Genomic DNA, 23564 nt, shown 5'->3' with positions numbered 1-23564 from the left:
TTACGTCTAGACTGTCTAACGCAGTCCATGGAACACAGCAGACCCTCAATCAAGGACAGCTATCATCATCACTCTTGAGAATCTCTGGCTTAAATGGAGTCAGTTCATGCCTTTTTTCAATATAATTAAGTGCTTTTAGTTTAAAGGCTTCCTGCTGTGCTTAACAACTGTGCGGGGACTCCAGGGTAATACTAACAATACAGATCGCCACTGTTCCCTGAGACTTTGTTATTGTGCATTTAATTATGTGGAGAGAAATTTTAGAGCAAGACTTATCTCATGGATGATAATTGATTGTTATTTGAACCTTCATATTGGCTGAACTCAAGGAAAACTGAGGTGAGCCTCTTGCTACCACCAGGCACTTCTTCTCCCCCCATAGGTGATCCTCATAAACTCCTGGGAATCCACTCCGTTCAGAACAAAACTCTTTCAGTGAGTGGTTTTCATGACTCAGAAAAAGTCACAGGTCAAAGCTTAAAAAGTATAAATCTATACTATCCAGTCAGTAGTTTGGCCTTCAAATTGAATTACATACTTACATCTACCCCTTTTCTGAACCCCTTTCTGACCAGAATTCTTTATATTTCAAAGTAATTCGAAGATTCTCATACCCTTCATTCTCTAGTAACTTTATCCAACTGGCTCCCTGGAGAGCCTGCGGGACTCCTGATGCAGCACCTCTGGTATCTAGCGGATCCACCCTCCTCCCCTGACTCACAGATCATTCCCAGATACCTGGAGGTCTTCTCTGTGCCTGCTGGACCCCCATGTTCCCTTCAGCAGGTGCATCTGTTGCTCCTGAAATGTCTCATGCTATAGAAATGTTGAACTCTTCATTACCTGTTTATCCGAAGATGATCTACAGACATTTCTCTTTCAGTTGATGAAGTAATAAAGAGGAGTAAGAGCCAAAAGTCATAGAGTGAAAAGTCAAAGGAAAAGAGAATCCCAGAAAGAATTATGGCAACATCTCTAAAATGTATACCCTGGTGTTCATGAGAGGAAAGGGGGATATGGAATGGTGAACAGGAGCATATACATTCAACGTCAACATACAAACAGCACCAGCTGTTGTCTCAGCTAGTTCTGTTCCTATGCTTCTATGACATATCTTGTCATCTCGGTGGCTTGCCAAAACACAGCATGCTGGAGGGGATGACATCGTTTGCTTTATGTGTACACTGGAGGCCCCACTCTGGCCAGGGAAGCATTTATTTCATAAAAAGTTATAACAAACTTTTATCACGATGGATGTTTCCTTTCTTCAGAGCTGAATTCTTTGTACTCTTATTTATTAGACAACTAGAGGTCCAGTGCACAAAATTCGTGCACGGTGTGTATATGTGTGTGTGTGTGTGTGGGGGGGTGTCTGTCAGCCCAGCCTGCACCCTCTCCAATCTGGGACATCTCTCTTGCAATCGGGACTGCTGCCTCCTAACTGCTTGCCTGCCTGCCTAATCGCCCCTAACTGCCTCTGCCTGCTGGCCTCATGCCCCTAACTGCTCCCCTACCAGCCTGATCACCCCTAACTGCCCTCCCCTGCTGGTCTGATTGCCCCTAACTGCCTCTGCCATGGCTTTGTCTGGAAGGACATCCAGAAGATGTCTGGTCTAGTTAGCATATTACTCTTTTATTAGTATATATTATTTAGAGCATTTATATTTTTAAGTTTAGAAATAAGATAATGATTTGGAGTCCATATATTTAGATACAAGAACATTTTGAAAGCATATTGACTGTAAACAGGATCATTCAATCTCAGTGGTGAAAGGTCTCTGGCAGGAGCAGGCCTTGGACATTGCAAATAGGCACATTGACAGGTGTGCCCATTGTTGTCACGGTGAAGGAGACTTCATTGCATTAATCTCTTGAGTTCTTTATGATGCAAGCTTCCTCTCCAGGGAGCCTGCTTATTGCTATTATTTTGAGATAAATGGCACTTCATGGTTATTAAGTGGTTCATTGTCTTCTTCTGGCTGACTGGGTTCTGTAGGCCGTCACTCAACTGTAGGAATCTTTCCCTGCTACTAACTTCTGGGCAACCTGGAGCACACCCCATGGGCTCCCTTAATTTCCTGAAAACTGGTTGTGGCATGGACTCTGTCATCAGGCAGGCAGCTGTGCCACTCACCTACGGTTGGGGGGCGGGAAAGTGATGTATTCTGATAAGCTGTGTTCCTGAGCCTCAGGTGGGAAATGGAAATAATGATGCCAACTCATGGAATCATTGTGACTATTGAGAGAAAGGCCATATAGTGTCTGGCACATAATAGATGCTTTATTCATGCTCTTGACATACAAAACCCTCCCTGGCTTTTGACTTTATGAAAAAAATTGCTATGTCCTTCTTAGAAGATAATACATCCCTGCTTGGAAATTCTAAGGGGGGATGTCACTCCTCACTTTGGGGGATGAGAAATTGCATTTTCACAACAAAGACATCCTTCTTATAAATGGAGTAGTCTTGGGCCCCAGATGGGGACAATGGTTCCTGTATCTTGTCAGAGTTTCTAAGAAACTGGTAAATCAATCAAGTGCCTGTAGCCTGGGGAAGGCTTGGGAGTCCTAATGTGAATTCCTGGAAGAAGGCAAAGGTAGCAGTCACTTGGAAACTACAAATTCTTCCAACATCCAGGATATTAGAAACAGTTGTTAGTTCTTGTTGAGATGCCCCACGGGGAGAAACAGATTTTTGTGCTTTTGTGCTTTCAAGAGCACTGAACAAGGAGGAAGCCTATGTCCTTGATTCAATGGCTATGTTGACCCACCTTCTCTAAGGCCCAGAAATCATGTCAGTAGGCATCCTTAAGTCTGAATAATGTATGGACCCCTTTAGAAAGGAAAAACTGCCAGGCTTCCCGAATGCTGACTTAATATGTTCTTTGTATTATAATGCTGCTTAAATATGAATAACCATGTTTATTATGCAAATGAATAATGCAGTATAATCTCCAAGTTTGTAACACTTATATAAACACAAAACAAACTCACAAATTAAATACCAAAAAATAAAAGGCAAAGTGGTAGTGTGTTGGCAGAAGCTGAGTTGCTGTTAGCACCAGGCCTGGTCCGCTGTTCTACCAGGAGCTGTAGGGGTGACTCAGTTCTCCCACCCCTTGCCTGTGTTCAGAACAATCATGAAAACTTTGCTTGCACAACACGCAGTGACGTCATCTGGCTCTGGCAAGGGCACATCATTTATGTGTTTCAGTTGCTTCTGTTCTATGCTTATTTATCTGAGATACTTAAAATACAACCATTATATTCTAAGGCAGTCATAAGCAATGTGTTACGTAGGAAACAAGGGGCATATGAGTTACTGAGATGGGTGTGTCTCAGTATTCCACACATTTCAATCAGCTTGGGGGGGGGGGGGGATCTTTGAAAAAAAAATCCCCCTGTGGGGACTTTCTTCAGAGATTCTCATGTAATTGGCTCAGAGCAGGGCTTGAATGTCAGTATTTGTTTAAAGCTCCCACCAAAACTCAAATCTCATCTGGATTGAGAACCATGATTCAACGGATCCAGTACATTCTGATCTTAATGTCTTTTTTAAAAATATATATATATTTTATTGATTTTTTACAGAGAGGAAGAGAGTTAGAAACATCGATGAGAGAGAAATATCGATCGGCTGCCTCCTGCACACCCCACACTGGGGATGTGGCCGCAACCAAGGTACATGCCCTTGTTGAACCTGGGACCTTTCAGTCCATAGGCCAACGCTCTATCCACTGAGCCAAACCAGTTAGGGCATGATCTTAATGTCTTAATGATATTTTAAGGATATCATTAAAAGCACATTTTATAATTCTAAAAAACAATTTAAAGACCTTTGAGAATCTTTTTAACTTTCAGGAGTCTGTGGAACCTAGTTTGGACACGACTGGTGTACGTGATGAAATTTCAGCTAAATTAAATAGTCCTCTAGTACATTATAAAACGAAGCAGTCTGAAAACTGCGGGAACATCTGCTCATGCTCAGAACTGTGCTTGGCGTTGGAGGCACACAGATGAATAAGATCCGCTCGCTCTGTCACACACTGGGTTGGGCAGGGGACATAGGCAATGAACTGTTTCAATGTTATGAGATAAGGGCTGATAAACGTGTGCACAGGCGTGACAATATGTCCTTGCATGGGGACTGGTGCATGAGCTGAGTCTTAAGGGTGAGTGGGAACTAGCTGGAGTCAGAAAACAGGTCAGGGAGAAAGTTCTGGCTTCATTACCAAACTAACAGGGTCTCATCAAGCCACTGGACCTCTTTCCACCAGTTTCCTCAAATGGAAATCATAATTCTAAATAGTCCTGTCAACTGGATAGGTTTTTTATGACATAATAAGGCAACTTATAAACATAAGCTAATATTACATTTCCATTACAGTATGTTCTTTTTTTTTAAGGGAAAATATTTAGTGGTCTAATATTCTACCAAGTTGCTGGTGTCAAGATCTCCCTGTTCCAATAAAAAGACCAGAACTCCGCTCAGGCCCTATATTTGGACGGGCCTTTAGGTGCCCTTCCTTTGCCCTCGAGCCCGGCATCCTAAACTGTCATTTAAAAGTGTGTTGACACTTGAACCAAAGAAAACCAGAGGAAAACAACAGAATACCAGCAATTTCTTGAGCTCAGACGTGAACAAAAATACTGTTTTTTAACGGGTTTTTCTTTCTTCACAAGATACTCACTGGACAAGTAAAAGAGTATGTATGGTTTCCTGAAGCATTTAAAGGGAACATCAAACTGGCCTGTGAGGTTTTGAGTCCAAAACAAACACGCCTGAACTTGGTTGCAAGACCTACCTTCGGGGCTGGCCTCTCGCTTGCGGCCCGGTGGCCCTGTCCGACTGCTCTTGGATTGAAAGCAAGATGGGCAAACAGACATCTTCCTGTCCCTGTCAGTGCCAGGGTGTCCTTGAGACTGCATCAGCTCCAGCACTTCCCCCCAGAGGGCGCACGCGACTTTTTATGTTGCAGTAGGTTGAGGCTGCCTTAGCCTTGCTTTCTCGAGTTTTTACTTGCTATCTACTTTCTTAGATTTTTTCTTCTGGCAGATGAGAAAGACAGTAATACTCCACTGAACTGAGTGACATTCATGGCCTTTTCAGCTACTATTTGTTAGCTTAACTACCATTTGGTAAGGATTTGCGGCTCTCCAGGCACTGTGGTAAGTGCTGGGAATGCGAAGTTGCCTTTAAGGCCTTGTCTGTGACTGGGAGACAGTAGCAGTTCCTGTTGTGGGTTAGTGAAGTGAGGCACAGGGGCTTCCCCTGGGAGCCCAGGGGCTGCTCCATCCAGGTCACCCAGGGGTCATGCCAATAGTGATAATATTAGGAGTGATTAGGAAGGCAAACACCCTCCTCAAGGACTTCATGGTCTGAAGATAAACATAGATACAAAAATGAAGTTATTCTTTTAACAAATGAAGCTGTGATTTCAAACAGCAATTTAGGTCATCTACGAATACAAAATATATTATTTATTATAAGAAATGAGCAACAACCCAAAGTTAACCAGCCATGTGGACGCTTTGATGTATCTTACTGCAATAAAGTGTGAGAGTTAAGGGCAAGGGCCTCTAGTTCCAAGGTCAAATATTCTTTCGGCTACTTTTGAGTTGTATGACTTTGGCTGAGTTGCTTAAACCCTTTGTGACCTATTTCCTGGTCCATGAAATGGAAAATGTAGCAATGCCTACCTGTTAAACGAGCTAGCGCTTACAACAATGCCAGCTTAGACCTACACTGGATTCGTGTTAGGTACTGCTTCCTTTTCCCTCCCATGCTGTGGGTGCATGTATTCATATTTATATTTATGCATTTAAATTAAGGTGATGCACACATACCTTCTTTACAAATAAGATTTTTAACTGGCTGCAGAATTATTCTTGAGGGTATAACATCTTGTATATAACAAATCTGACATTGTCAAGCACAAGCAATTTTTAAATTTATTATTAGAAATGCTTGGTTTGCATTCTTCTAGGTCTGTTGCTCACTTATGATATTACTTTGGATATGTTTCTAGATTTTCTGGGTGAAAGGGTGAAATATCTTTAAAGTTCTTGCTACATATTGCTTACTGCTCCAGAAAGTTCTACCCGGTTACACTTTCACATGCATGCAACCTTATCAGGCCGAGGAGGGAGGAGCTGCTGGCAAGTCTGGGAGAGCAGAGAGCTTCTTCTCCCACCCCCACCCCCACCCCCTCCCCCGCCCCGCCTCTCGGCTGCAGACGATCCAAGGCCAGGAATTTCTACACAGGCCACATTATAAACATCATATTATCAACATCCCAAGCTCACCTTTTTGAAGCAGATTATCACCTGAGAATTTTATTTTATTATATTAATTTTGCTTTTTCAGAATTGTACAGACACTGTGTTGGTGAACTTCTCTGATTCCAAGCAGTCAGGGTGCTCAGAGGGTTGGCATTTTGTGACTTTATGTCTTACCTTCTGCCTTTAGGCCCTTTGCCACTGATTTTTTTTTTAAGTGATATTTACAAAAAGAAAGACGAGAGGTTGAACAGGCTGGAGGTGCACCTTCTTTTCAAAGCTTGCCTAGGGAAGGACACCTGGCTCCTCCGATGGTTTCCTTTGCTCTGGGCTCTGGGGCTTTGTGTGGGCGGACACCCCCTTTCCCAGTCAATCACGAGCTAGGAAGAAGCAGCTTACCCTGTGACCCCGACACCGCTCCATCCCGGCTCTTGTCCAGTGATCAAGGGGCTCCTGGCTCAAAGAGTGCCCCATTTGGTGCCACGGAGGCCCCCAGGGCCAAGTGCAGCCTAGTCTCCAGATCCCCCACAGCCCCCCAATGGGGAGCAGACAGACATGAGCTTCGTGGTCCAGCTCGGAGCAGCCATCAGCTCCAGGGCTGGCTGAGCATGACCTCAGGAGGGGACGAGCAGGAGCCATTTGTTTATTCTTTGAAATTGGCATCAACAACAGTGATGAGTGACGCCCTGAGTGTAAAGTTCATTTTCACCCTGACAGGTGAGGCCTCTGCCCTTTCTCTTGGCACCACAAGTGCTACTCTTTGAGTGAGACAGCAAACTTCACCTTCACAGAGAGCCTAGCCCTCAGCACCTTCTAATAAATAACACTGTGCTTCCTTCCCATCCAACCTGCAGGTCCTGTGGGGACACTATCGTGTCAGTCTTTGGAGCTGATGTTTTGTACTTAGAGGGGGGTAGCTCCTTATTCCTTGAAATACCCATTCACTAACTGCATTTCCCCCAACAGTGCAGGCATTGACAAGCTTGTGAAGTGATAGGAATGTAAGGGACTTTGACGTTGTACTTTTAATAATATTTTCCTTGACCAAATTATGAAGGCATACATGTCCGTGTCAGAGAACTTGGAAAACACAGAAAAAAACATCAAGACAAATAATGTTCCAAGGAATCATAATCTCACCACACAAGAGTAATCATGTTAACATTTTGGTGAAAGTTCATAATTAAAGAAACTCTTAGGAGAGGCCTGTGTACCCCAGCACGCCCGCTCTGCACACCATCTTGCACCCTGTTTTGAAAAACTGGATTGCTCCTAAATCATTCCAGGAAAATTATTAGTTTTCTCAAATGTCTCAGGAGGCGAGTCCATTGGCAGGCACTTGTAGTTTCTCACAAGCTTTGAAGTTGGGAAGTTTTTCCTGGAGCTTTTGAACATCGGGCCAGGAGTGGGTCTGTTTGGCTTCTGGTTCCAGCACTGCCACTTATTGACTGGCCATGGGGTGACCTCAGGCTAGCCCAGCCAGGCTGCCCGCCTGAAACCCCTCCCAGCTCCAGCATCCACTTTCCCAGTTCCTTAACCTCTCTGAGCCTCTCTTTCCCAATGAGTCAAATCGTTGAAGTGGATAAGCAGGGGTGGATATTTTTTAAATTAAAATTTTTTATTCCAATTTTATTTACCTATTGATATATGTAATTTTTAAAGAGCAATTTTAGGTTCAGAGAAACATGGAGTGAAAGGTACAGAGAATCCCCATGTATCTCCTCCCGCTCCCACATGCCCAGCCTCTCCCAATGTCCAAGGCCGGTACATTTGTTACAATCAATAAACCCACATTTAAAAAATCTCTTGTCATCCAAAGTCCTTAGTTTACATTAGGGTAACTTCGTATTGTACATTCTATGAGTTTGGACAAATATATAATGACATACAGTGTCCGAGCAGTTTCACTGACCCCCAAGTCCTCTGTTCTGCGCATACATTCTTTCCTCCTCCACCGGTCGTTTCTACTGTCTCCATCATGTTTTCTCTTCCAGGAGGTCATATAGGTGGAATCATGACAGTATTTCGTTTCGTTTTTTCCAGATCGGCTTCTTTCACTTAGCAATATGCATTGGAGGTTTCTCCATGTCTTTGGATGGTTTTCCAGATCGGCTTCTTTCACTTAGCAATATGCATTGGAGGTTTCTCCATGTCTTTGGATGGTTTTCCAGATCGGCTTCTTTCACTTAGCAATATGCATTGGAGGTTTCTCCGTGTCTTTGGATGGTTTGATAGCTCATTTCTGTTTAGTGCTGGGTGAGATTCCAGTGTCTGGATATACCACTTGCTTATCCACTCACCTACTGCAGGACATGTTGGTTGCTTCCGAGTTTGGGCAATTATAAATAACGATAGCCCTGACCAGTTTGGCTCAGTGCATAGAGCGCCGGCCTGCGGACTGAAAGGTCCCAGGTTCGATTTCAGTCAAGGGCATGTACCTTGGTGGCGGGCACATCCCCAGTAGGAGGTGTGCAGGAGGCAGCTGATTGATGTTTTTCTCTCATCAATGTTTCTAACTCTCTACTCTCTCTTCCTCTCTGTAAAAAAATCAATAAAATATTTTTTTAAAAGAATGATGATATAAACATTCATGCGCAGGCTTTAGTATGGACATACATTTTCATCTCCTTTGGATAAATACCAAGGAGCATGATGGCTGTATCGTATGGGAAAAGTATGTGTAGCTTTGTAAGAATCTACCAAACTGTCTTCCGAAGCGGCTGTACAATATTTCATTTCTGCAAGCAGTGAATGAGAGTTCCTGTTTCTCAATAACCGCACCGGCGTTTGGCGTTATCCATGTTCTAGATTCTGGCCATTCTAGTAGGTGTGTTGTGGGATCTCACTGTTGTTCTAATTTGCAGTTTCTAAATGACATATATGTAGGGCATCTGTTCAGGTCTTTTGCCCATTTTTTAATTGAGTTGTTTACTTCCTTATTGTTGACTTTTGAGAATTCTTTGTGTTTTGCATAAGGATCCTTTATTAAATGTGTTTCTGCAAATATTTTTCCCAGTGGATGGCTTGTCTTCTCCTCTTCTGGAGAGCAATGGTTTTTAAAACCTTCTTCTGCTGAAAGCTTGTGTTTTTTGGAGTCACCAAAAAATGGGGACGCGGGGCAGTGGGGGAGAAGCCAAGTGAGCAGGCTCCAGGCATTCCCATTCCTCCTCCCCCTTTTTTCTAAGATGTTTGTATTGATTTTTAGAGAGAGAAGAAGGGAGTTGGAGAGAGAGAAACATTGATATGAGAATGAAACTTTGATTGACTGCCTCCTATCTGCCTCCTACCGAGATGGAACCCATACTCAGGTCATGTGTCCTGATGAGCAATCGAACTGGCAACCTTTCAGTGCAAGGAATGACACCCAACCAACTGAGCCACACCGGCTAGAGCCCATTTTTCCTTCTTTAATCAAAAAAGTTTGACTTTGCCCAGTTTATATGTGAGGGCTGCACATGGAGTTCACTTCCTTTTAAAAATATATGTATTTTATTGATTTTTTTTTTTTACAGAGATGAAGGGAGAGGGATAGAGAGTTAGAAACATCTATGAAAGAGAAACATCAACCAGCTGCCTCCTGCACACCCCCTACTGGGGATGTGCCCACAACCATGGTACATGCCCTTGACCGGAATCGAACCTGGGACCCTTCAGTCTGCAGACCGATGCTCTATCCACTGAGCCAAACCGGTTAGGGCTCACCTCATTTTTAAAGGGGTTTGGATTCTCAAAATGGTCTGAAAACCACTGCACTAGATGAATTTAAAGCCCCTTTACAATCCATAGTTCTGGAATTCTGTATCCCTTTTTTGCAATATAATAAAATCTTTCTCTCCTTAAGGAAAAAATGAGATAAACTTGTCACAATCGTGTGACATTTTTCATGCAATTTTCTTCCACTGTAGTGCTTACTTGAAATGATGGAGCTGAAATATCTAAAGAATATATGTATAATCTACATGCCCACTTATCTCTCTGAAATAGTAATTGTTGACACTAATTATATTTTTTCAAAATAACCAGAGAGAGCTATCAGCCATTTCAACTATACATTTAGGAAAAAGGGAAGAAATATATCTGAAACTTTGTGGCTCTGCAGATAAACATGAAAATCAGAACAAAGAACCTTCATTTATTAGAGACAGGTGCTGAACATGACAGGGGATTTAAGTGGTGCTATTCAATTCAGAAGGATGTGAACATGTGCATGGAGACCAATTATACACTCTTAGATAGTATGGCACTTTTTTTCTGGGTTTGAGGTTAAATCAGATGAATGTCTAACAGACATTCAAATATAATGTCAATATACATTATATTTACACTAGTACTCTGTACTGACTTGCCAGAGAATAGAAGGATGTCTTTTTAGTTATTTTGTTTACAATTGCCTATTCCACAAAGGATTTGAAATGGCTTACTAAATTTTATGCAATGCAAAGGGAGTGAACTAGTAATTGACAAAATCTGCGAAAAGGGAAAATAATATGCATAAAACAATAAATCCAAGGGTCAGATTAGCACACAGAAGTACATCTGTACAGTTCCTAGGAGTGGGCCACAGATTTGGCTCTAAATTTCCTCTTCTTGGCCAAAGTAAAGAGAAAAACACATTCTGTTATAAAGTTCACAGGCTTGCAATAAAAATAAAATAAACTAGACCAATTGTTTGACACGAAAACTTTCTTAGGGAAATCTCTACAAATTCTATTTCTCACAACTGAGACTTGATAAGGATTGTGCAACTAAAAATTCAAAATGTTTTATTCTAGTGAGAAACGAGAGTGCAGGCCTGGCTGGTGTGGCTCAGTGGTTGAGCATTGACCTATGAACCAGGAGGTCAGGGTTCGATTCCAGGTCAGGGCACATGGCACATGACTGGGTTGCATGTTCCATCCCCAGTAGGTGGCATGCGGGAGGCAGTCGATCAATGATTTTCTCTCATCATTGATGTTTCTCTCTCTCCCTCTCCCTTAGTCTCTCTGAAATCAATAAAAACATATTACAAAGAAAGGCATGAAAGTGCGGATATTTTGGGTAGCCAGTCAGGGGAAGAGCCATATGTTTTGATGATCAGCTAGGCTGTGGTTAGAGCCAAAGGCCTTCTGTGAGAATTGTTAACTACTCATGGTATTGGCAGGAGGAGCTCAAGCCCTTACCACTGCATCACCAAGGGTGAAGGTCAAGGGCCGGGCAAAGGCACGATAGGCAAGTAGCATGCATAATGTCGAGCAGGGAGGATCCAAATGTGATTTCACCACACGATGAACCAGATCAGGAGTCTAATCTCCAATCTGCCTGTTCTGGATCATTTTCCTCCCTAAGCATCTGGTGCTGATGTCCAGGTGTTCTGCTCACGGCTGCTGTGTAATCAATCACCACAATACTTACAAAAAGGTTTGGACTCTATTAGTCATGAATTGGGATAAGGAACAGAGGGGATGGCTTGTGTCTTCCCCACAGTGTCTGGGGCCTCAGACAGGGAGACTTATCAATGAGGGATAATTTGATAATCATGAGCTGGAGTCACCTTGAAGCGTCTTTATTTACATGCTGGCTATGGATGCTGGCTGTTAACTGGGACACCAGTTGGGGTGCTCGGGTGTGGCCTATCCATGTGGCCTGGGCTGCCACACAGCCTGGCACACTCTCCCTCTTAGAAGGCATGAAAGGGCTCCGGAAGCAGGTGCCAGCTGACAAGGCAGAAGCTGCATGACTTTGTGTGGCAGGTCCTTAGAAGCTGAGAAGCATCACTTTTAGCCTCTTTTTAAATATATATATATATATTTTTTATTGATTTCAGAGAGGAAGGGAGAGGGAGAGATAGAAACATCAATGATGAGCGAAAATCATTGATCAGCTGCCCCCTGCATTGGGGATTGAGCCCACAACCCGGGCATGTGCCCTGACCTGTAATGGAATGACCTCTAGGTTCATAGGTTGACAATCAACCATGGAGTCACATTATCTGCGTCTCTCTCTCTCTCTCTCTTTTTTAACTACAAATCAGTCACAGATCCACCCACATACCAGGGAGGAGTGTAGATGTAGAGATGCATGTTGGATGGAAAATCTTGTCATCTCAGAAAAATACAACCTGCCCCAAAGTGTAAGAGCTGCTTCCTGCTCTGTGCTGTTGCTCTGTTATCCTTGAAATGCCAGGCAAGAAAAAGTGAGGTTCAGGGAAGTGAACTCGCCCACGCTGTTTCAGCCTGCCTTTTCTGGAACAAATGCAATCCTTAAGATCTCCTGAGGCCAGGCCAACTCCCTGGGACTAGGAGCTTCACATAAAAACGTGTGAACAGACTCCTCTGTAATAGACAAGCCACACATTTCCCATTGATGTATCTTTAGAATGTCTTCTTCTTGACCTCAGAACCATACTAGTTGGAAAATCAAAACCCTGGCTGATTTTTTAAAATATATTACAGATATAACTAATAAAAATAACTCTCCTGAGCAAAATATGCATTCATAATGGTTTTATCCTAAAAGGTAAAAGGCTAGGATACTATTTTTTTTACAAAAATTAAAAACTGCAGTTTCATATATAAAAGTGAGATAGATGGCTGCCACTTAAGTTATTTTTTTAAAGTGCCCATTTCAGTTTCTTCTCAAGTCAGTTGAATTAGTTTGTCAGTTTCACGACCTGAAATCATCACTAAGAGATTTGTCCTTTGAGTCAGTTTGAGTGTATTGATGTACCAAGTATTTATCTCCTGGAACATCCAGCAGATTTCATTAAAAATTATACTAAATTTATAAATGTCACTGAATCATTAGCAGATGATTTCATACTCATCTGTGCCAAGAGGGTGCTCATGGGTATATAGTGAAGCCCAACAAACAGGACCACCATGTTCCCGTGTAGGGTTCTGGCAAGAACTCTTACCATCTCTGGGATCCCTCTCCCTCTGAGACCACTTAGAAGGGGACTTGGAAGAGTTTGAGATCTTACAAATACTAGTGGAACAGTAAACAATGTGCAGGATTGGGTTATGAACAGGTTCTTCACTTTCCAGGTAAATAATCACGCATCAGTAGAAGAATGGAAGTTTCCTATCTACGGGTAAATAGCGCTCAAAGCAAGACTCATTTTATTTGATTCGTGAAATGAGAAGTCAGTTCCTGCATAGTATAGAACAATCTCTTTGAAATCCTCTGCATGATGGGAACGGCATCTTTGAGTCATGACTGACTAAACATTCCCACGTCCTGGACTCTTTGATGGGTTCTTTAATTTATCAGTTGCTATGAAGTATGTTAGTGTTTAGAATAAATGGTTAACATGACAGCGGATGTGAGGTGGTTCTAGAATCTAGATCAAAATGTGACAATCTTAAAATTTGGGAAGGAAAATAACTTCTAAGTAAACTATGCAACCTAAGGCCTTAGAAATGTGGAAAATTGCAACAAAGGAGGCACACAAACATCCCTGTGACTATCTCTTCTCTTATACAAATTTATTTATTTATTCAATCAACAAATCTTAAAATCTTTCATATTTGGCATTAAAGTAAAACAACTTCAATAAAAGTAAGCTTCAAAATGTATAACAGCTCAAACACATAGAGGTTGATTTCCTGTTCACTTAACAAGGCTGGGTGCATGAACAGCTTAGTGTCAGCGCCTCTTCCATGTGGTCATTCAGGGACGCAGGCTGATGAGGGCTCTGGGATCTTCTTGGGTGGCTTTCCAGGTCTTCCATGCTAACCAACCAGCAGGAAGGGGGAGAAAGCATGGAGGACCACACGGATGAGGAAATGCATGTAGAAGACATCCTCATAGTAGTTTTGCATCATGCTAAGACACTTTTCACAGAAAGACAATACAGTCTGTGTTCTCAAGAGTTTACATTTTAGTGGCCAGATGTAAAGACACCATGGTAGTCATGTGATTCATGATCCTAGATGTGCATCAGACTCCTCAATGGAGAGTTCTTTTTAAAGCACTTAGCCTGCCAGTCAGCAAGTTTGGTTGCCAGTCAGTAGGTTTGGTTAGAGTGCCAGGAGAGGATCTGAGAGACAACCACATTTGAGGATCATAAATCTTAGAGAAAAATCTCTTAGATTTGTCAGCAAATAATACTAGCCTAATGAAACTTACATATCCCTTTGAGTATCATGAAATAAATATATAATAGTTTACCTATGCACATAGTTTTTTTTATCAATATAATTTCATAAATATTGTACAAAAAAGAAATAATATTAATTTAAAATAAAATATGTATTTCAATGAGATGCCCAGGCTTGACTATGGCAAAGAATAAAACATAAGAAAGTAGTAAAATGCTTACATGTCTAGTGAATGTTTGGATATAAGAAGATGACCAGGAGTTTTTCTGTGCAATAAGTATAGGCATATGAGAAAGCCGAGGTAGAGATGGATTACCTGAATAAGAAAACTAAAAACTAACCAAAACTTATTTATAGATGACTAGAGGCCCGTCTGCAGGAAGATTCCTGCTAGAATAGGGCTTCGCTCCCGTCTGCAGCTCCTACCCCGCCCTTCTCTGCTGCTGCTAACCCCCCCCCTCCCCACCCCCCGCATCTCTGCTGCTTCTCTCCCGCTGTCTCCGCTACCTTGGCTCCGTTGCTTGGCTTCCTTCTATGGTGTCGTCAGTCTTCGCTCCCAGCCGGTATATGCAAATTAACCGCCATCTTTGTTGGCGGTTAATTTGCATATCACACTGATTAGGCAATGGGAGGCATAGCAAAGGTATGGTCAATTGCCATCTTTCTCTATTATTAGATAGGATAAGAAGCAAGAAAGAAATTAGATTGATTCAGTAATGACATGTCAATAAAACCTAGACTGTCAAAGAATAATATAAATAAATAAAAGGATAATTTTGCACATGAGCTGGGCTTTAGTATGTGTATTGTCAAACTAATTCCCTTTGTTGTGATACAGGATGAGGAAGTGCTGAAGTATATAGAAACATAGATTCTATCTTAATAACCCATGACATCCAAGGCAAATATTCATTTTCTGGAACTTATAAAGGGCATATCCTTAAGATAAATATTGGGGAAGTGATGATGGATTAGAAAAAACACACAATGATACAAGAATGATCAAGAAGTGGAAACCTCTGGAGGCAATATCAGCAGAAGGCAGAAAGACAAGAACCCCCAAACAATTTTAATATGTAGTTTTTGCAAAGTGGATTCTTATTATGCTGTAAAATTATTTAAAAGCACATGGGAGACAACACAACATTTCATTGATATCTACAACTGGATAATAGTTGATTCTAATTTTGTTTAGACGAGCCTTACATCTCTTCTATGTATTTGCAGCCGTGCGTGTTGCTTTTATAGTACAACTGCACTGAAATCACTTCAACTAAGTGCATAGTGGGAATGCTTATGCAATACATTCAATTGGCAGGCTACAGAAAGTTAATAAATTACTGAATTTTGAACAAATATGTTCCATTTAAGCTTCCCTCTCTATAGCCAACTTGCATGCTGGGTCTTTTGTGTACAGCCTTGTTAAAAGCTTTTCAAAACTTTTACAGGTTTTTGCTTGTAGTAGGGTTGATTCGGCATGACATTCAGTAAAAAAATCTTTCATTTCACTGGTTGGAACTGTCCTGCACATCGCAGGACCCCAGCACAACCTCTCCCACTAAGTGGCTGTGGCGACTGTGAGCTGTTTGAACCCCTATAGGACCAGTACCATCCCCAGGAAGAACAGCAGTCACATATGAAGCACAAAACAAACATGCTGCTTATTGAACTGGCAACCTCAAAGGCCTTTCTGAGCAAACACCCTATTTGGTTATGGAAGCAATTCGCAGCAGAAACCCTGAGAGGTAGACCTGCCCATTAATCACTGGGTGAACAGGATGAGAAGTTCCTTTTTACCCCAGCTGAGTGACAGCTTTCTGGCCCAGACTGATGACAGCTGTGGACTTGAGCTTTCTTCGCTATTTTTCCCTTTGAGCCATTTCCTTTTATTTTGGTCTAGCTGCCATGGACTGAAGGACTCCCCTGGTCCGCAGTCACAGTCCTCATTTTGGAAAGAACCAGTGTGGGCTTCTTGAAGAATTTGTCCTCAAGCATCTGGCTGTCCTCACCTCTCTAGGAGCAGCTCAATGTACCTCCCAGTGGAGGTCAAGGGCAGGGCCTGCTGGACACCCCTGGCTATCTTATGTTTCCTTCCAGGCACACTAGGTTCATTTGTGCACTGCACTGTTTATGCCTGCATTCCTCCAACTTCTGGAAGACTATCTTACTTGGAAGAGTGATGAGGGGCAGAGAAGGGGTTCCTGTAGAGTAGAGAGCAAAAGGAAGAAGGAAGAGAGTGTCTAAGTAGAGTGAGAGGAGTCAGTGAGACCAAGAGAGTGAGAAAAATTGAATTGAAATCTCACACATGGGGATGTTTCAACAGTCTCGCTGCCCATTCCTTGCTGCCACCAGACTTCTCCATAGACTCTTCCTACAATTCCCAATACCGGCTGCAAGGTTCAGACTATGTAGTAGCTCAGATCTGCCAATAGCACTTGAAGACTGGACAATGACACAGATTGTTTTTTTTTTTTCATCTTTGGGATTTGGAGCAACCTCGAGAGTTGCAAAAGTTTGCCTTGTCACAAGAATGTTTCTGAAGGTCCTCGGGGTCTGACCTTGGCTCTGTGATTCTGGGAACAGTGGCACAGCCGTCCAGGGTGGCAGAGACCAGCTGGGATGTGGAATTGACCACCAGCTCCTTTTTGCTCTTGCCAAAGCACCTGAAGTATTCTGGGAATTTGGGTTTCTGTTCTTTCTTTCAAAGGGCCCTTTAGGGGCAACAGGCAACACACATGGTCCGTGTTTGGCCACAGTAGCCCAAAAAGGATGTGTTGGCTGCGGTTGTCAATTATTGGCATTTTGATAGGACTGTATTTCTATTTCTAAGTGTATTTGCTCAGCTAGGAAGCATTTGCTGACAACAAGCTGTATTGGTGCCAAAACTCTACTAGAAAACAGGCTTGTTCTGAGAATGGCTTGCCTCCCAAGAGTCGTTGTGAAGAAAATTCTTTCTCCACAGGCAATATCTGCACTTAAGACATTAACCTTTGGAAGAAAATGAGGCTTGGAACCTTTGTCGTGTAACACAATGTGTGCATGCAGGAGGGTCTCCATGACAGCGTGCTGAAGGGAAGGATCTACGTGCTGTTCATGCGTGCACGTTGAGGAAGAGTGGGGACCAACACCCCCAGACGACACTTCACACCCTGGAGTCTGAATGCCAAGGCTCCTACCTCCCTTGCAAAGGGCACAGCGTAACGCTGGCTTCAAGACCTCTGAGATTCTAGCACATTCTGCTCTAATCCTGTGTGCATGAGTAGGAAGGCCAAGTGCTGTACCTCCCCAGTCAGGGACATCAAAACAGTTTTCTCCTTGAAGAAGAATGGGATTATTGGTGAATAAAGCCAGCATCCTGGGTGGTAATAAAAAAGGGAATTGGTAGAAAATGCATCATCTAAGTTGGATGAACTCAGGTCTGTGGCCTGGGCAAGTTCCCAGGATATCCAGCCAGATGTGGGGCCTCTGAGAGGCGCGAGGCTAGAATGTGTGTGATGACCTAGAGTGAGGTGAGAGGCATGGTCATGGGGACTTAGTGGAGGCCACCCTGGACCCCTAAACTAGTGGTGCACACTTTCCCTGCCATCCGTTACATCTGGGCCAATCTAAGGCTTCTGGACATCTGCCGGGTTTTTTGTGTTGTTTTTTTTAATGGACACATTCTTTCTCTATCAACAGTCTGCATGGAACATAAGTGAAGTAATCCAGTAATTTCCTTCCTATCCCACTGCGTGTCGGCTGCTTACTCATTCTGTGTTCTCTTTGCTTTGGATCAAAGTGCCTCTTGGTACCAAAAGCTACATTATTCTATTCATCTGCATGTAAGCCAAGATCCTGACCATTCTGATTTTGTTGTTGTTGCATTTGTTTAAAGCTTAGCCGTTTTCCATTCTGGGCAGTTACAACTCTGTTTACTATGAGTTCCTCTGTGTAAGAGTTTTTCCCATTCCCAACCTCCAGCTGCCGTGTGAGCCATAACTCATCCTCACATTACCAGTACAAAGTCAGGGGATGATGAATTTGGGAGGCTTAACTTGAAGGTACTAGGGAGGACAGGGAGGGGGGAGAAGAAATCTATTTATGAGAGGCCATGGGACTGAATAGAAATAAGACCGAAAAAAATATTGCTTCTACTTCCTGCAAGATGGTATCATTATGAAGAATGGAGCTTATTCTGGAGTATTTACTTGATAGAAAATCTATCCTGTGTTCCCAAGATAAGACTGACCCATCCTGACCACCTCCCGATCTCATACATCCCATCTCTTTACCAATCTCCTTCTTCTGGTCCTTGGGCTGAGCTCACAACTTAGTTGAATAGTCAGGGTTCTTTCCTTTGCAGGTGACTCACAGTACCTTAAGCACAAAAGGACTTTACGGATTCATGTGTTAGAGAGGATACTATGAAAGCTCCAAGGTCAGATTAAAAAGAAATACAAGAAGCAGGACTATATAACTGGAACCAGGATGCCCCCTCCTTCCACCAACTCCCACCTCTGTATGTTGTTGGAATGTTCTATTCTGCAGACAGGAGCTCCATGTGCTATAGGAAGATGCCACTACATAACAGTCCCATAATCTTGTCCTCCCAGTTCAGCAACCCTAGAGGAAAGAATTTCGGTCTCACAACATCCACATACAATTCTGGAGTTGTATGTGGACGCGGTGAGGCAGGGCTGTGAGTCCAAAAGACTAGAGTGGCCTGATTGGATGAGTCCACGTGTGGCCCAGGGAAGAGGATCTAGTGACAGAAGAAAGGCAAGAGGGGAAAGGAAAACATGCCTGGCAGTGAAAAACAGCATTTGTCACCGTCCTCACCATCCATCATAAACCTTTCATCTGAGGATGAAAAGCAGTGGGGCCCTAAACCTGACCTGAAACATAACAGCAAGTTAAGTGCTACCTGGAAATATTACCTGTAAATCACTTAGCAAATCAAGAGGTCACATGTCTCCTGAGCATCTCGGTTATAATGAGAAGAAGTGGAGTCAGCTTGTTGGGCTTCATTCACAGCTTTGCTCTGTCCTATTGAGTTATCTTGGTTAGTGCATCTCTCTGCCCTTGGTTTCTTCATTAGAAAAGGGATGCCCCTCTCACGGGGTCATGGGCAGTATTAATGGCATAGTTTGTGTTGGGGTCAAAGCTGTTAGAGATGGGTGGCTAGAGGAACCATCAGGTCCCCAAGGCTAATAGTGCTTCTCCTGGGACTCTCAATGACAAACCTTGGAAACTGGCTCACAGTAGGAATTTTATATAGTTGCTTGGGTCAAATGGGTTCAAACTTCCCCCTTGCTGTGTGAGGGAAAGGTGCTGACTCAGTATTATGTCCCATGCACACTGTCAAGCTCCTGGATTTCATCCTGTATGAGTTTCTCTCTCTCTCACGCTCTCTCTCTCTGTACATTCAGGAGTGTACACATTTCTGTCCAGCACTCTGAAGTCTCTGGAAGAGAAGGACCATATCCACCGTGTCCTGGACAAGATCACGGACACCCTGATCCATCTGATGGCCAAGGCAGGCCTGACTCTGCAGCAGCAGCACCGGCGCCTGGCCCAGCTCCTCCTCATCCTCTCCCACATCAGGCACATGAGGTGAGCCACCCCTGGATCCCCATAGGACAGACATAAAGGAAACAACCCCCCCAACTATACATTACAGATGCCCCAGGAAGGGCTGGGACCTGGATGTGGACAGCACACTTGGAACAGTTTTTGGCATGTAATAAGCATAAACGCTTTGGGAGGATAGAAGAAGGAGGCTTCAAACCTGTTTGGGGCATAGGGCAAGTGTAAGAGAAGGCTTCATAGACAGAGTGATATTTACATTCAATTTGAAGCATGTGCAAAGTCTTACAAGGGGGAGAGTGTGCAGTGTGCATGTTGGAGGAAGAGGGCAATTGTGGTCATTCACGTTGTCCCACCTAATCAAGGGAAGTCTTTGAGGGCACCCATCCTCTGAAGGCACTGGGTGTGTCCACTGTGGTTCCTGCATCACACTCTCCGTACTTCACTTAGAAATCCTGAACAAGAGACTCTGTGCCCAGTTGCCTCATGGAGGGTCAATGTTGACACCTCCATCCCTCTCAAATCTCTTCTTGTCACCTCCACTGCCATTACCCTAGTCCAAGTCACCATCATTTCCTTCTGAGTTTCTGCACCAGCCACCTAACACTTCTCCCTGCCTCCAATCTTGATCTGTTCAAATTCATTCTCCATGATGAAGAGTGACCATCCTAATAGCAAATCTGATCATGTCGTTTCCTTACTTAAAACCATGAAATGGCTTCCCATTGCTTTCAGATAAAAGTAGAAATCTCTTTATTTTGCGTATGTTACTTTTTTATGCTCTAGTCCCTACTTCACTTTGTAGGGCTTCCTCATACTCTGAGCTGTAGCCATAAACAACTGTTCTGTGAGTCATGGGGGAGTCTACTTCAGGCTGCATATTGGCTGGGCAGCTCTGTTTATCTCTGCTGGGCTCCCTCATGCATCTGTGAGTCAGCTGATGGAGGCTGGGCACAGCTGGGAGATGGCTTCAGGCTGAAGGCCTGCAGGTTGGCCAGGTGCCTCTGTTCCTTAGCCTCCTGTTCCCACAGGTTAGCTGGACATATTATTTTCTTAGAAATGGCAGAGGCGTAAGAAAGCCAGTCAGGTTGGACAAGTACATGTTAGTCTTTTAATTAAGTCACACCTCCTAACATTCTATTGGCCAAGCAAGTCACATGAGGAAGCCCAAAGTCAAGATCATGGACACATGGTGCAGGGAGTGCATATTTCCGAAGAGAATGCTAACTCTCTTAGATATCTCTTAGATATCACTCCTTGTAGGAAGCATCTCCTGACCCTTAAGGTCTAGGTGGGACTTAATCTGTTCTTCCTGGTTGTCATTGGCCATTGTATTATCTTTCTTCCCCATTAGACTGTAATGTTGTGAGGTAGCTATCACTACCCATTTTGTGTACCCTGTGTATCCAATACCACCTAGCATAGGGCTTGGCCCGTTGTAACTATGCAATAAATATTTCCTACTAGAGCTAAGGAAGGATCTTACCTGAGAAAAAAGTGCCTCTCAGTTACACAACGTGAAAGTGGCCTCATTTCCATTCTAAATAGGCATGTAAATTGGCTGGTCAGAGGCTTAGTGGATACTGTTCTCATGGAAAAACAAACAAACAAACAACAAAAACCGCGCCCTGCAGGGAAGAGATAAAGAAAGTGGTGGATTTTTCACTCCACAGAAATGAGGTGAAGTGATGACAGGAGGGGGACGGTAGCCATGTGTGACCTTGGGCTCACAGCAGAACCTCAGGAATGAGAAAGAGATTTCTTTTCTTAGTGGCTATGAGGGAAGGGCTGAGTGCCTGAAAAGGGACCGGTTAAATTTTAAGGGGCTTTCGCACCTTGAGACTGCATCAAATGACAAGAAGTTTGTCCATTAAAGTCCCAGGTGCCACTTCCCTGGAGACAACTTTGCAAAGTGTTAGCTTCTTGAGAAAATAAATATATCTTTCCTTTTTTGTATCCTATACAGTGCCCTATATGAAGTCTTATATGTCGTATATGCTCACAGCATTATTACTAAGTGAATAAATAAAAGAAAAAGTTACTTGAGTATTTCCCCTCCCCTATGAATTTGAAATTTCCAAATAATAGCTTCCACTTGACAAAGTTTGCAAGACAGCGATTGAAGTCCCTGTTTTCAGGAATTTCCCCCAAATCCCTGTGTCACAGGTGAAGGACTCACCTTGGTCAGGTAGAGTAGGTGACTGCATTTGGAATCCACATTTCCAAACCTTTGCCATCTGTTTTCTTGGATGAATATTACAAAGAGGGGAGGGGGGAATGTGCCAGAATAACATAATCTTCTACTAAATTTCTTACCTTCTCCTTGAAGAAATGTATTAGTTTTCAGTCTGAGCTAAGAATTTCAAATGAGTTGTAGCAACCATGTGGAATAGATGAAGATTTTTATTTGTTGGTAGGAATTGCTGAATTTTCAAATCTATTGATAGCTTTTCAGCATTAGGAAACCTAATTAGTTAATACCAGATACACCTGCACTAAATGTGCTGCCTTGGCTGGTGTGGATGAGGGAACAGCAGCCAGAGCTCTCCAGAGCTTTTTGAATTATGTGGAACGTGGAGAGAAGTTGCTATTCTGCTGAAAGCTTTGAGCATTCTCTCTCTCTCGCTCTCTCTCTCTCTCTCTCTCTCTCTCTCTCTCTCTCTCACACGCACACGCACACGCACACGCACACGCACACACACACACACGCACACGCACACTAATACTTTGGCTCCCTGTTACAATCTATTCAAATCTCAGAACTCTGTTTTGTTAAGCTTGGGCCCAGCCATAGATTTTTACTCAGAGAATTTGACACTAGATTTCATCTCATTGTAAATGTGATTCATTAGGTTGCACGAGCCGGGGGACATTTCACTTTAAGGGCATTTTAAATGAAAACAAACAGCAACAACAACAAAACAAGCAGATGCCTCTTAAACCCATGATTTCAGTGGTTGTGTTTTAAGGCCCGAATAGCTTGAATGCTGTGTTTTCATGGCAGGGCAGGTCTCCAACTGGTGCCGACCTTTCCCCTACTAAAAGTGCAAATATATTTTAGAACATTCTCTAGGTCCTGTCTACTCATGCTGTGTTTTTAAAATTTCAAGATAGATAATAGCTGTTCTATTTCTTTCCTGGTAGCGTGGTGGAGACAGAGCAGAGTGGGGCTGGTGGAGGAGGACAGAGGAGAGCGTGGTAAAGGAGAAATGCTAGGTGCCTGCATTTCCCTACATCCATCAACTCCCTAGTTTCCGGACATTTACCACGTTCTCGGCACAGTTGTAGGCCTATAGGATGGGCAAATTGCTGCCCCTCCTGGAACTTGCGGTGTGTATGTTGATGAGTGTGTGTGCGTGGGGGGTCAAGGATAAATATAAATACAGACATACGTGAGAAGAAGAATTTCAGGTGGGAACATAGAGTAACGTCACAGGGGGTGGCTGGGGCTGCAGGGGCCGAGGCCGTGGCCTTTCTGAGGAGGTGGATTGGGAGGTCGGGGCCGTGCACTTGGGGCAGCAGGACAGCAGGTGCAGGCACCCTGAGTCTGGAAGGAAAAGCGCTCAGTTTCTTCAGCCGCCAGCACAAACCCAGGGTGGGGAGAGGGGCGGGAGGAGCGCTGAGAGGTGGGGGCAGCCACTT

The 23564-nt window shown here is 43.4% G+C and overlaps 1 protein-coding gene across 3 annotated transcripts in view; it reads left to right on the top strand.

The window, feature by feature from the left end:
* Nucleotides 1-23564, top strand: part of ESR1 (estrogen receptor 1) — a 304587-nt gene that overhangs the window by 276066 nt on the left and 4957 nt on the right. For all 3 annotated transcript variants that reach the window (XM_036317796.1, XM_036317794.1, XM_036317795.1), the window contains one exon: nucleotides 19766-19949. In XM_036317796.1, coding sequence (XP_036173689.1) covers nucleotides 19766-19949 — 184 coding nt within the window. The remainder of the gene's footprint in view (nucleotides 1-19765; nucleotides 19950-23564) is intronic.

Source organism: Myotis myotis, unplaced genomic scaffold (genome assembly GCF_014108235.1).
Source record: "Myotis myotis isolate mMyoMyo1 unplaced genomic scaffold, mMyoMyo1.p scaffold_m19_p_7, whole genome shotgun sequence".
In the NCBI taxonomy this organism is placed as follows: Eukaryota; Metazoa; Chordata; class Mammalia; order Chiroptera; family Vespertilionidae; genus Myotis; species Myotis myotis.
The sequence above is the reverse complement of the archived record's forward strand: the minus strand, read 5'-3'. Positions and strand labels throughout refer to the sequence as shown.